General features: G+C 29.0%; 1 protein-coding gene across 1 annotated transcript in view; it reads right to left on the reverse strand.

The window, feature by feature from the left end:
- Nucleotides 1-3,686: 3,686 nt before the first annotated feature.
- Nucleotides 3,687-15,681, reverse strand: part of barr (non-SMC condensin I complex subunit H) — an 89,111-nt gene continuing 77,116 nt past the window's right edge. The window contains exons 16-18 of the mRNA XM_085827209.1: nucleotides 14,876-14,977; nucleotides 9,186-9,314; nucleotides 3,687-3,965 (exon numbers count right to left, since the gene is read on the reverse strand). Of these exons, the coding sequence (XP_085683335.1) occupies nucleotides 3,885-3,965; nucleotides 9,186-9,314; nucleotides 14,876-14,977 (312 nt within the window). The 3' untranslated portion in view covers nucleotides 3,687-3,884. The remainder of the gene's footprint in view (nucleotides 3,966-9,185; nucleotides 9,315-14,875; nucleotides 14,978-15,681) is intronic.

Here is a 15,681-nt window from a genome sequence, read left to right on the forward strand (position 1 = left end):
TTTGTATTTGTGAAACGTTAAGAATTCTTTTAATAAAAGCAAATATCTGTTCTCTCTTATTAGAAAATCTCTCTTCTAGTAAATTCCAAGCAATACTGAAATTTTGATCAGCTATGGGAATTGACTGAATAATGCGATAAGCATCATTTTTCAAATAACTCTTTAAATATTGTAATTTTTGAGCTCCAGATAGATTTGGATTGTTGCGAACACTAGCGTTAAATAAATCTTTAAATGTTATCCATTCAGTTAAATTTCCGCTAAATGTGGGTAAAGATAATTTCGGTAACTTTAAACTTTCAGAGATTGATTCAGGTATGACAGTTTTGTCACCATTTGCATTTACGATATTGTAAATCTTTAAATTACGAATAATTTTTAAGTGAACCTCCTCAATTTTCTCTAAAATCGACTGTTCTTCCTCAACGAAAGTGTCTATTTTTTCATCATCACAATTTGTATAAATTTCTCTAAATAGAGATTTAAAATCTTCCTTAAAGATTTTACATTTTTCTAAGATTAATTCAGCTTCAGCATTATCTAAGTTATCATAATCTATTCTCTCAATGAATTTAGTTAACTGTGTTTTCAAAATTTTCTTTCGCTTTTTTTCTATATTTGACATTTTGAAAATATTCTAAATTCTCGATTTTACTAATACTTTAAACACAACAATAGTAGCAATAAGGAAATCTCAAATGCAATTAAAATGCATTAACTATTTCACTTACCTCGAACACTGTATCCATTCCGTAAGTCTTGAGAATTCTAAACCGAAATTGCATTATCAACTCCATTACGGACACGTAGAATTCTTATTCACAAGCGCGGGTTTTTCTCGAAGCTCCGGCGTATGATGACCAAATAATGTAGCGAAGCGGTATCTTAACTTTAAATTAATAAACCTAAGAATACATCACTGCGAGTGGACTGTAAATTTAACCTTTATTCGCGGTTTGAACTTTCGAACACAACACAGCACAAAGTAAAATGACAGAGTTACAATTAGCAGTTTTAAGAATGCAAGAACAAAATGCGAACTACGCATACAATCTGCGCATTGCGAAATTATATCTAACAGACAGGCAGAGAGCTCTGGTGGCCGAAACAAACACCGTACGGTGGGACACATTTTTAGAGTGCGAGACTGGGTATCGGAAATTTTAAAGATATGCTAGTTTTAAAATTATTTTGCGATATTGCTGAACTGAATTCTAAGTTAAGTGCGAAGAACAGGATATTTAATAAATAAAGGCAGAACACAAAACGGTAAAAAAAAAAAATGCCCCTTTGTGTGTAATGTAAAATCAGAAAGCCTTCAGATTTTTTTTTTTTTTTTTAAAGAGCACGAAGAATTTATTTTATAATTTGTAAAAATTTCAGAAGTTTTTGACTGATACATTATGAGATATGAAATTTTAAAATAATGGATGTTAGAAGTGTAAATATTCGAACAATTTTCAAAAATTATCCTATATGTTTAAAAAAATAAGTAAATAAATAAATAAATAAACAAAAATCATTAAAGAATTTTTTTCTCTTCTGCTCCATGTGACAGAGAAAACAATAAAAAATAAAATTCTGATATTTTCAGTTTGTTAAACAGAAATATGCATGAAAAATCATTTCAATATTAAAATTAAAGAAATTGCAGTATCATATTGGCCTGCCATCCACAAGCAATTTACGTACAAAATTTGAAGTTTATACTTTATCAAGAAGCTGTTTAAAAATCGATGACAAGCTTTTAATCATATCACCATCAGTGAGCTAAATAAAAGCTTAGATATAAATAATATTAAAAACAATAAAGGATAACCTTTTCAGAAACTATTACAAAATTTCCAGTAATACCTGTAGCAACAGTAAACAACATTAAAAAAGCCTAAACAGCATCAGAAATCAGTTAATTCAATTCATGTTTGTGGCATGATAGTTTACAGTGGCTTATGAGTAAATAGAGGGAAGATGGCAGCCTAAAGATGAAACTCCTTCGTGTCCTCTTTTCTTCCTCTCAATAGCGGCAACTGTGCGAAAAAGTGTTGCATGTGTATGGGGCTTAAATGATGGTTAGCCATATTCATGCATATTTTGTTTCGTATTCTACTTACTGGCGATAGCACTTCATAGCTGCCTTACTGGGAGATTTCCAGTTTTTCATTACATCTCCTGATTTCTAATTTTAACTTTTTACTAAGGAAAACTAGAGTGATAAATGTTTTCCAGCAATAAATGCTATTTACTGAATTAATTAAACTTAAATTGAACAAATTTCATCTCCTTTTTTTCTTATTAAATTTTTTTACCTAAATTTCTTTAATATATTTGGTAGAACTTTTTATGAAGTTTCACCCAATGTTTAATAATTTCATATATTTGGATTTAATTTAGTTTTATTTTAGTAAATCATGCATTAAGTTTATCCATAGAACAGTATGTACATGAATTACAAATCTTAATTTCATCATATTTAAATGTACTTTAATAATAATAATAATAATAATAAAAAACTTATCTCCTCAACTCAGGATTTTGTTAACATAAAAATGTAAAAAAAAATTACAAATAAGCCAAACAGCATAAAATTGAAAATACTTCATCAAATATTAAAATATTTTAAATAAGAATCATATAATTAGTTGTATAACATAAATCATGCATTATAAAATGAAATTAAGACAAATTAGAGTTCCGTATGTATTAGTCACAGTTTTGAACTTTTCCTTAATTCTAGCTGAAGTTTATTGCATAGTAGGGAACCATATTATGCAATAAACATATAGCCTTTCTCATCACACCATTGAGAGTTTTCATAAAACATTCTACCTCAAATTATGAATTTTTATTACAGAAAATATATGCTTAATTAATTTATTATGTAATATATTTAGAGAAATAAAGTCTCCAACATCCTTCCCTAAGTACTTTGATTATAATTATGATACAGTTTTGAACGTTTCCTTAATTCTAGCTGAAGTTTATTGCATAGTAGGGAACCATATTAATCTTTCTCATCACACCATTGAGAGTTTTCATTAAACATTCTACCTCAAATTATGAAATTTTGTAACAGAAAATATATGCTAAATTAATTTATTATGTAATATATTTAGAGAAATAAAGTCTCCAACATCCCTCCCTAAATACTTTGATTATAATTATGGATATGTGGATATCAGCTGGAAAAGTAGTTTTTAAAATAAAATCGATATTTAAATACTAGGAAGTCCTTTGATATTTACATACAATAAACACAATTTATTAAAATAAAAGGGACATTAGTATATACTCACTGAATTATTTTGCATATAAGACTATACATTTACATACACAACAATAGGAACTTTTTAAAACATGATTTAAAACTAAATATGGAATATCAGTTTTGTAAAATCTTTTGATACCAATTTATATTGATAATACATAAGTCATTAAGATGAAAGATGAAGCATTTTCATCTAACTGTATCAACAAAACTTCTACTTTTTACATATAATAAGAGAGAGTCATATCAATTTATTTTTAGCTATAATTATTAAAACTGTTTCAAAACAATAGAAATCAAATGAAAGTATTGGCAGTATTAAATAATTTAACTCTTTTAAATATATATCAATGCATGTAAATAATTTTGATAAGAGCCTGAATTAAAACTTAAAATATTCCTAAAAAAATCACAATTTCAGTCAATTTTGTAAATTACTTTAATAAAAAATATAAATATACAGCAATAGTAACACAAAATGCAAAAATAAAACTGCATAATAAATATGTCTTGTCATTTATTCTGACAGATATGTATTTAAATTAAATAATTGGCAACATGGGGAAAAAAAAGGTTTTGTGAGAGATTTCAGAAATTTTCACTTTCCCAGTCAGTCAGATCAATTGTTGGAACGAACTTCACAGATATCTTGGGATATAGTAAAATTAGTAGTCTCATCAATATTTTCTAAACAAAGTATCTGAGGAAAGATGATTACAATTTATAATATAAATTATGCTAAAGGAAGTAAAGCATATTAATTCATTTTTTAATGTTAGCATGAGAAAGCAGAAAATATTAAATACAGTACAAAGTCCGAGATCCGGACTCGCAGGGATTTCGGAATTCCGATTTTTTTCGGATATTAAATCATCAGTTTACATCTAGTAAGATGGCAAATAGAAATTAAAAATATGAAATCGCGATTTGTGAAATAATGAAGCATTCCTGATTTAAATGGTATGAAAATTAAAAAAAAAAAAAAAAAAAAACTTAATATATATTTGTTCATTTTATTAAATATTTCTTTCAATGTAAGTTCTTTAAGTTTCCTCGTTTTTTTGTGCTAATACTTTCTCTTTAATTCTGCAGACAGACATAATTTCTTGTCCAGTTACAAAGTTCCATTGTTCAAATCCTGTAATTGCTGTGTCAAGAATTCCAACTAACTTATCAATCAAATATTTTTTTTTTTTTTTTTGTTTTTTTCTTTTTGTTTTCAGTAACTTCTCTCTCTCACTTTCTTCACTATTGGTAGGGGATTTTTCTGGATCTAGAGCCATTCTACAGATTTTGCCACCAGTTAAGTGATCGATGTTTGAGGTATTATCATCGCAGTGGAAAACTTCTGTTATATCGTCTTCATTTAATACTGCTTCTCCACATTTCTTCAGAAAATCCATTAGCTGGAAAATTTCACCTTAGGTTTGCAATATCCAAAAACCTTCAAATTCATGGTTATCATTTTCATCATCCTCACTACGAAATAATGATAGCTGGCCATACATTATGCCAAGCATTTTTTAAGTATCTGGATACACATCCTTCCACAATCTTGAGAGGCTTCCCTAAGCAGCTTTTATGGTAAAATATTAAAATAATTCTTGAACAGTCTTGCCATTATTCGAGAAATTTAACATGCATTTTAAAAATGCTACTTTATATTTGCATTTCAACTTGTACACTATTACAATATCCATAGGCTGAATGATGGACGTACAGTTTAGAGGAAAGAATAATATGGATACATTATCTTTCACTAAAACTTTATTGTTTGTTGCCTACGATCAGGACAATTTTTGCATCATCAGGTAAAAGAACTGATTTCAAATGTTGCCGAGCTTATTCTGAAGCCTTCTTCACCTGAAATTTTTTATTGTCTTATACCATGGCGATTTTTTAATTTGGTTAACCAACTGTTGAATATGTGCACTCAGTTTTTAAGTTCACTTTTTTATAAAATATTTTGGCTTGAACCATTAGCACCTGTCAGAATTAAAAAAAAAAAAAAAACTTTTTCTGTTTTCTTATGTCATATGTTATTTCTTATGTCAGGATGTGTGTCCAGATACTTAAAAAATGCTTGGCATAAATACAGTTGACTTTCTAATGCCATAATCCTTGCATATTTTTGAGACGAATATACTTTTATCCATATTTTGTAGCAATTCCACTTTTTGTTTAAAGGACATCAAAACATGTTTCCACTTTGTAAACCCTTTTGCAGCTCCAGAATTAGAAACTCCTTTTGACACAATTGAAAGCTCAAACTTTAATTAAAGCAATTTCATAAAATTGATGTAATAATAACAGCCTCAAAAAATAATAAGCTGGATCAAATCAGAAAGTTAAGGAACAGGGTAATCTGCTATATCAACTGAAATCCTGTGGAATCAGTAAAGTATAATTTTAGCCTAGCTTAATAACATCTGTTATATATTATTGGCTATGTATCATGAGATTGGCCATGAAAGACAAGTTCTTCCACTAAATTTTGTCTTGTTTCTAATTGTGCACTGAAGCAGTTAAGCCTGAAATTGTATAAATTTAGTTAATTAATATACTTACGTCTTATTTTTGCACATGCGTACGAGCCCTGACTAAATAAATTCACACATATACTTTAGGCTTGTCGAGGGCCAGCGGTAGATGTCTTACCACCTGATGCAGTCTCTGGAGGTCCTAAATTCTGCTACTAAGTGCCTTTTTAAGTTCTAAATTTTTACCGGTCCTAAATTTTAGGTCACAGTGCTTTCCCTAAATTCTGAAAATTTTTTCATCCTTTAATGTTTCTGCTCAGTGCTTCTCTAAATTCCAAACATTTTGTCTTCCCTAAATGCTGCCGCCAGTGCATCCATGCAAGCTCTAAATGTAATCTCAAACTGGTTCTGGGTTTATGCGAATAACACATCAGTTGTTCTTAATTCAAATAGTATAAAATGTAATCTTTTGGCTTATGAGTATCATTAACAAAATCTATTTTTAGCATATGGAAAGAAATTTTTGTTAAATTTTCCCTTGTCAACATTTCTAGTGCATTTAACTGAAATCTGTAATTATCGTCAACTTCAAAGGTTACCATACCTTTTAATATTCAATTACTAATATAAAAAAATTTTTAGGCATTGCTGCATGAGTCATTACTCAAGTTATGTGTTGATAAACATGCGGTGATGAGAACAAAATATAATAATGATTCGCCATTTTGGCGACAGGGATAAAAAGTATTAATAGTGTAAAATTAACAATAATGTTTTGGTTTTAGATGTATGCCAAGCAGATATGCAACTACGGAGCCAAATTATTGATCACACAAATTTATGCTAAAATGATTGTTACCTTGAATAGAGGTATTTTATTTAGTGCCGAAGTGAATTTACAAATCGGAACTCTCTATATTTTCTATTTTTTGGGGAAAACAATCAAACATGCATGTGTAAAGCATACAAAAAAGGGCGGGGGGAGGTTGTTGGTGGCTTTGAGGTCTGGGTTTTAGATCATTCCTGATATTGGATATCTGAATCTCGGACTTTGTAATCTATTTTAACTTTCCTCCATTTAAGTGGTAAATACATGCTCATTTATTAAAAATGTGATTTTATGAGGCATAATTTAAAATTATTTTTAATGGGTTCAAAACAAATTACTGCCTTTATCAATAAAGACATATTGCTGTATGTAATCACATACACAATACACACACATAATGTGCATATATATATATATATATATATATATATATTTAAACAAATTTAAATTCTTAACAAATACGTATAAAAGTAAAAAAATTTAAATTCTAAAAAAAGGAAAAAAGCCAAAATAATTTATAATAATTTAAAAAAATGTGCAAACATGTAAAAGATTTAATTCTCGAACTAATCTAGAATATCATTTAAATTCAGAAGCATAAGCAAATCAAGTGCAAAATCTATCCATGAAAATAAATCTATTAATTTAATAAATTAAAATTAAATTAAACAATTTAAAAAAAATGCATATGTGAATGACCGTAGAGTAGTCAGGAGACAGACTTATCAAGGGGAAGTTGCCTCCAAACCTAACTCTCCAATCATTCAATTCGTGTTTCGTCATTCATGCAGGCAAGGGTAAAAGTAATTCCAATAAAGTGGTACCCTTAGAAATTATCATCTAAGTATTAACATTTAAGAATTAAAGTTCAAAAAGTTCTTTAATTTAAGAATTAAAGTCTTTTGAGTAACAAGCAAGTAAAGTCAATAATTAAACTTTTTCTTAAAAAATTAAATTTTTTAAAAATTAATTTTTTATAAAATAATAAAAAAATCTAGAATCCAATGTATTTTAGAAATCCTTGTCTACAGAAACTTTCCCTACACGAATATGCATATCAATAAAAAGAAACTATAAAAGAACTATACATAATCCATATAAACCAATAAGAAACAAAAAGAACTAATTCACAATTTTTAAAAAACAAATATATATTTAAAAATATGATTTCATATTTAGAAAATACTTAGGTACTACATAAAAAAAAAAAAAAAAAAAAAAAAAAAAAAAAAAAAATACTTAATGCAAGTAAATAGTAAGTTTTAATTCTAACTTACCTACTATATGAGTGTTTTGGTCTGCAAAAGTGTTGTGAAAGAGAAGTAAGTGTGTTCTTCAAATTATATAGATGGTGCTTATGTAGGTAAAGTTGAGTGTCAAGCTGCTATCTTTGTTATAGTAAAAAAAAAAAAAAAAATTGTAAAAATTAATATTAAAAATTAAATTAAATTAAATTAAAAATCCTAAAGGTAGTAATATCAATTATTTAGGGACTTAAGTAACTGAGCCAATCAAGAGATGTAAGTTTGCTTGAAGGAAATTAAAGTGTAGTGGTATGTGAAAAAAATGTAAACTGTTTGTAATTTGAAATGTGTGTTCTGTTGAAAAATTGTGAAAATTGTTAAAAAAATTAAGTGAAAGATATTTTGTGTGAAAATTGCAAAAAAATAAAGTAATTAAGAAAAACTGAAATGTTTTAATATTAAAGTTTTAAAGTAAAATTTCCCCAAATTTTTTTGAAATGAAGTCCTTAAAAAACCTCTAAAAATTCCCAGAAATTTCTCAAAAATTCCTTTAGGAAGTTAAATAAAACTTAAATTTGATGAAAGAAAATATTAAAAGTTTAATGAACTTGATTTCAATTGGTATGTCAGAACTTAACTAAATACTGGCTAAAGAATGGAAAATTAGAAGAAGAAGATTAAAATCTTCACTCAATTGACTTTACTTGCTTGTTACTCAAAAGACTTTCTTTTTTGAACTTTAATTCTTAAATGTTAATTTCTAAGGGTACCACTTTATTGGAATTACTTTTGGTTTTGACTTTTACCCTTGCCTGCATGAATGACGAAACACGAACTGAATGATTGGAGAGTTAGGTTTGGAGGCAACTTCCCCTTGATAAGTCTGTCTCCTGCCTACTCTACGGTCATTCACATATGCATTTAAAAAAAAAAAAATTGTTTAATTTAATTTTAATTTATTAAATTAGTAGATTTATTTTCATGGATAGATTTTGTACTTATGCTTCTGAATTTAAATGATATTGTAGATTAGTTCGAGTATTAAATCTTTTACATGTTTGCACATTTTTAAAAATTATTTCAAATTATTTTGGCTTTTTTCCTTTTTTTAGAATTAAAATTTTTTTTTACTTTTATACGTGTTTGTTAAGAATTTAAATTTGTTTAAATTTAAATTTCATTCCTTGCAGCAATGGTGCAAAGAATATTTAATTAAATATGTATTTAAATTTAATTTTTTAATTAAATTCAATTTATTCTTATGAAATAATATATATATATATATATATATATATTAATCTAAATTAGTAATTCTTATGTATCATGTAAATAAAATGTTAAAGAGGATAGAGAGAGAAAAAGCTTACCTTTTCATTTGCCAATATCAGCACCATAACAAATGCAAATTGCAGCGGTATATGTTCAGAGCAAATAAGTTTAAAATCACCAACAAGCTCTTGGTATACATCAGTAAAAAGAATTGATTCAGGTGAACCCTGTTTTGCATGAAAGAAAAAAGTAAACTTTAGCTACTCAATAAAAAAGCATTAAAAAAATTATTACATTTAATATCAAGATTTTCCCTTTTTTATATACATATAATAATTATAATACTGAAAACTTAGAGAATGCAATTTCAAAATTAAAAGGCTGTTGAAAATATGACATATAAATTAATATACGGCTGTACTGGCATCATTCATGTTCTACAAAAGTTTTAACACCCACACTTCTTTTCCATATTTAATAAAATAGGTCCCTTCTCAAATTTCTTTGTTTTTTTATTTCTAAAAACTGTGAACACTTTTCTTATCAATACTTTATCATGTTTGTTATTGTTTCTTCACTAATTCTTACCAATAATTGTATGATTTCTGATTTCCTCCTCCATCTCAAATCCCAATTATTTAAAAATTTTTTCTCTAATTCTGCATTTTTCGTATTAATTTCACTGTATGTTTAAAGGTAATATATTTTGATATATCTACTGTAATGCATGCAAAATTTGTTTTAAAGCATCATACTTTTCTTGCAATTCGCTTATACAAAATGATTTTTTTATTATAAAAATTATAAATTGTGAAGTTTTTGAACTTCTTTTGCAAAGAAAAATAAAACAATGCTTTATTGTAATGATGGTAATAAACATCAACAATAGCATTAACAAATGTGGACTAAGACTGAAAATGAAGAGCATTCATCTGTAATAAATAGTACGAGTTTTTCAACTTTTCTGAACTCAAGATAGTTTTAAAAAAGGTCCCACAAACATAACTTAAAAATATACATAATGCAGAAATTACTGTAAAGTTTTAGATATTTAAAAAACCTAGAGATCAATACCTTATATTATAATTATAAAATATTTATTTCAAAGAAGAAATCTGACAGTTTGTGTGAGATTTTATACTATAGATGTGTGAGATTTTATACAGATACATTTAATCTCTTTCTGAATATCCAACATGGAAATTTGACAGATTATGCAGAGATTACTGTATTAATTAGCATTTGACAGAGATTAGTGTCGCATAGTTGCCCATACATTAGTTACGTTGTGCATTAAATTTGACAGACATTAGTGCATTAATTAACATATTTGTCTCCTTTACGTATTCTTTCTAACGATTTTAGTGCATGACTGACAAACATATTTTAATTTACAGTCAATTGCTGATTAATTAGGCTCTGTCTTAAAATAAAAAGTTTGAATATTGTGAAATGATGGGGGGGGGGAAGGCTAGAAAAAACACAAAAAGGAAAAGGAAAAGTAAAATGAGTTCAATCATAGTGATAGCAGATGATGTCATAGCATTTGGAAGTTACACACAAAGCCCCCCCCCAAAAGGAAGCCATATATTTGCAAAAAGACAAATGCTTATACAGTAAAATACGTTTAATGCGAAAACGCTTAGATAAAATATCGAACACAAAATAATACAATGGTCCTGACAAACTACTATGAATTTTCATGCAGTTTTTTTCTCTTAAAACGAAAAGATTTCCCCGTTCTGGAAATGAACAAAATACGGAAAACACCAGCCATGCAGGTGATATTTAAGAGGGGCGTGAAATGAAAGAGAGATAGTTTTACACGTTTTGTAGAAAGGTGGCTAACTTGGCTTTGAAATACCTTTGGAATAGCCTGTGATACGAGCCAGTTTTGTTTATCTAAGCTACTTTCACCCTCTACTCCTACAAACGCCATACAAACACATCTCATCTCTCATCAGTTGGCTTTGGAATTTGGTGATGAGTACATCACAGTGTGAGTAAAAATCAGCAAGTTTGGTTCATGCCAAAAGAAATGGAGAAGGACGATATTGAAACTGAAAATTAATGAAATGTTTGAGAAAGTTTCTGGGTTATTGGACTGTCCTACTGTATCATCAGAAGAATTTGTTGCAGTAGATGATGATAATGTATATACAACCCAATTATGGCACACAAAGACATTTTGGATTTGTTCAAAGCTAAAAAAATATCATTGATGCAGATTCTGATGATGAAAATGAAATGAATAATGCAGCTCCTATTCCCACATCATCCGAAATGAGGAATATCATAAAAAGTATGTGCAGTTATTTAGACACGCATTTAAAATGGTGAAATGAATAACAAAATGGAAGACATCGAACAACTTGCTGACGATCTGATGCTAAAAAAGACAATGCAAAGAAAAATATCAGATTATTTTCTAAAAACTCAATAACTGTTTTGTTTTTCAAAAAACTTTAAAATTTTGTATTAAATTTCATTAAGTTCTTGTGGATGCTTCATGTATTTTTACTAAACATATGCATATATACATATCTATGCAAATAAAATGTACTTTAATAAACTTATTTCGTTGAATACATGTTTTTTTTTTGGGGGGGGAGCAATATCCTTTAACACGAAATTCTTTTCCCACGAAAATATATTTAAGTCCCCTCAGTTTCGTGTTAAACGATTTTCACTGTAATTTCAGAGGCATTCAATGCTTTATTCAGAAGATACAGCTGCCAGACTGGCAGAAGACAGAATGCCTTTATTTTTTTTCTAAACTTCTAATGTAAGCATTCTGTACAGCCCTTTAAAAAATTTTTCATTTTCTTTACTGACTTTTCCCCCTCAATCTCCTTTAGATATTAACAATATTCGAAAGCTAATCATAACATTACTTCACTTTTATATATTTCATTGTTGGAGAACATTATACTAGTGTGAACACTTACTAGTGTGAAGAAAATGCAAGAATACACATCTAAACTATTCAAAATTGTGACCGACCACAGGTTCAGGGCTCGATACCCGGGATGGGCAAGATTGACTCAGCCTTTCATACCTGGAGTGGGTTGATAAAATGAATACCAAGTTCGTTCGCTTGGGGACCAAACACTGCGGGTCTTGCAAGAACCTGACCACTTGCCCAGGGCATATACAGATGCACTCCGAGGCCCAAGAATCAAGAAAGCAGAAAGAGGACACTGCAGCCCATGGCACCACTGAGGTTTTTTTTTTTTTTTTAATTCAAAATTGTAGGTAGGATTCTTTATTCTGTGAAAAAAAATTTACAGCAGTAGGTCATTCACAATAAATGCTAATGTGTTTGCATTTAAAAATTAAATTCAGAAGTCAAATAGGAAAAATATACTAACATAATACTTAAAATAGGACATAAGGTTGATGTTTTGCCTAATTTTAAAATTTAGGAGCTTAGAATCGCACTAGATTGAAAAAAGTGTTTAATTAAGACACTTGTTTAATATAATTGAATTGCATATTGAAATGACCTTTTAACTACGCTACAGAACCTCTCACTAGCAGATAAAAATTATAGTTTGAGAATTATTATATCAGACTAAGGCGGGTAAAATATTTTCTGCAAAGAAAATACAGGTTACAGTAATTCATTTGTTGCTTTTTTTCCAAGCAAAATATTTTTTTTTATTGTTTTACACTTCATTTTGGATTTTAGCTCTAGATACTGAATACGGGGGGGGGGTGTCTAATGAGTACAACCATATGGGAAAACTAAGTTTTATTTTCTCCAAACACTCGCCCTTTCTTCAGGGTAGAGACTCAATACAAACAGATTCATTCCTGCCTAGGTGAGATCTTCTGTGACACATTCACTCTTTCAACCACTCTTTCACCACAAATTACAATAAACTGTCTCACTTTGCTTTTTCACCAACCTACAATTTCATGTGTAACTTTGCTTTTTCACCAACCTACAATTATCATTTCCTCTTCATTCAAAGTCTGTTGCCCTCGCCCTTTCTTCAGGGTAGAGACTCGATACAAACAGATTCATTCCTGCCTAGGTGAGATCTTCTGTGACACATTCACTCTTTCAACCACTCTTTCACCACAAATTACAATAAACTGTCTCACTTTGCTTTTTCACCAACCTACAATTTCATGTGTAACTTTGCTTTTTCACCAACCTACAATTTCATGTGTAACTTTGCTTTTTCACCAACCTACAATTATCATTTCCTCTTCATTCAAAGTCTGTTGCCCTCGCCCTTTCTTCAGGGTAGAGATTCGATACAAACAGATTCATTCCTGCCTAGGTGAGATCTTCTGTGACACATTCACTCTTTCACCACAAATTACAATAAACTGTCTCACTTTGCTTTTTCACCAACCTACAATTTCATGTGTAACTTTGCTTTTTCACCAACCTACAATTATCATTTCCTCTTCATTCAAAGTCTGTTGCCCTCGCCCTTTCTTCAGGGTAGAGACTCGATACAAACAGATTCATTCCTGCCTAGGTGAGATCTTCTGTGACACATTCACTCTTTCAACCACTTCAAATTACAATAAACTGTCTCACTTTGCTTTTTCACCAACCTACAATTTCATGTGTAACTTTGCTTTTTCACCAACCTACAATTATCATTTCCTCTTCATTCAAAGTCTGTTGATGTACGTACAGTAATGCGAAGAAACATTTCATGAACTCCCCCCCCCCATTCCAACGCTTTCAGCCTTCAGCTATTTATTATTTCTCACTGAAAGTTTGTTAATGTACAGTAATGCTAAGAAACATTTCATGAGCATTTTTTTATAACTCTCTCTGAACACAATATGTCTATCCCAAAGGGTAAAGTTTGAATGAGGAAACCTTAACAAAATGTTGCTCTTCCACTTCCTAGCAGCTGTGCAAGGGCCAAATTAACCATCAAGCTAAATAAACATATGCTTAGGGTATCAGAAAAAGAGGGCACCATAAAAAGATGCTTAGGAACTCGGGAAGAGAGCAACTAAAAAATTTCCCATTGCCATCTTACCATGAAATGCATGATAAAACTAAACGAAGACTGAGCTATAACCATGTATTTGAACATAAGTGACTAAGTTTATTAATCAATATATTTAATAAGTGGTGGTTATTGTATGTAGGTATAAACACACTATGAAAATCAATATTAAGTTTTAAAATTCTTCGATTAAAAAAACTCAGTAATTAACAACAAGATAGATGAGAAATTCCTAATAAAATGCTAAAAGTGATTAAAAAAGAGTATTCTGCTTCGCTTGCATTGTCACAAAGCAAAAAATATAGAAGCTTTTTTTTGTGTGGGGGGGGGCTGGAATCTGAAAAATTTTCAGATTTCATAAGATTTCTTCCATGCTATTCAGAATTCTTCAAAAGCTAACAAAAACTACAATAAAAATCAATTGTCTTTGTTAAAGAATATTTCTTATTTAAAAATAAATCAAGGATATTTTTTGAATATTTCCTTATTCAAACTAGATTAATAAAAAATTCAAATGGTTTATAAATCTAATTTAAAATAATTAATTGAACACATGACAAAAAAGCTGTGATTAAATTAATTAGCTATCTGAGTTTTGAAGATACATATGATTTATTAATTGTAGTTCGAGACACTGAAGATACATAAAACAACAAATACAGTTTATGTTCTCAATATTAATGTACCAATTATTTAATACTCTTATCTAAACTATTTCTAGTAACTGAAAGAATAACGTTAAAAATAACTTTAAGTGCAATACTAAGTAAATAAATGGAAAACTTATTTATAAAAAAAAATACCTCATTTAATCTTCTTGAAATTATATCCCACAACATCTTTTTTACTTTTTCTGTATTCAAAGCCATAGGTTTAGTTTCATATTTGATATTTGGTGGTTTTACCTAAAAATATATATATCAAGGTTTAAGGATTAACAGTTTATGATTGAGAAAAAATAACTATAAATGGCAAAATCAAGGAAACATAAGCTACGAAGTCATGCTAAAGTAATGTCATTTTTTTAAAGTAGGTTTTGAAGAAATAAAAAAATTAGTAAAATACTAATTTTATCACCTATATATTCTTTACCTGAATCAATAATATTCTTTTAATGCTGTAACAGGTTTATGCCATTCCTAAAGAAATCAGATGGCTTTTGAAGAAAAATTCTTGAAGGTCAATTTCAAGTGCTTCATGGGAATTGTGTTACATTCTTTTTCTATAGCTTTGCAAGCTTTGAACCACTAGTCACTAGACGGTTCAGAAATGGAGAATGATTTCATGTGAATGAAAGATGTGCAGATATTCATATATATTCCCTTTGATTAGACAAGATTCCAAATTCATTCAAACAACGATGAAAAGCTGATGATGATAAATTGATTATTTTTGCCTCTTCGAAAAACTGCATGTAGATTTCTTTCAATTACAATTATTTTTTGATAATTGTGTCATCATCGAAAAAGACAGTGTTCCCACAGCAGGTGGTATCTTTCAACCAAAGCTCGATTTGCAGACATTTACAAAATCATCACCGACACTTGTGAATATTCAGAACACCTTTACCATACACTTTCTCCACATTTTTACAACATTTGCAGCTCTA

This window comes from Stegodyphus dumicola, chromosome 11 (genome assembly GCF_044657685.1).
Source record: "Stegodyphus dumicola isolate Sdum_Otavi_A_Nest chromosome 11, ASM4465768v1".
Lineage (NCBI taxonomy): Eukaryota > Metazoa > Arthropoda > Arachnida > Araneae > Eresidae > Stegodyphus > Stegodyphus dumicola.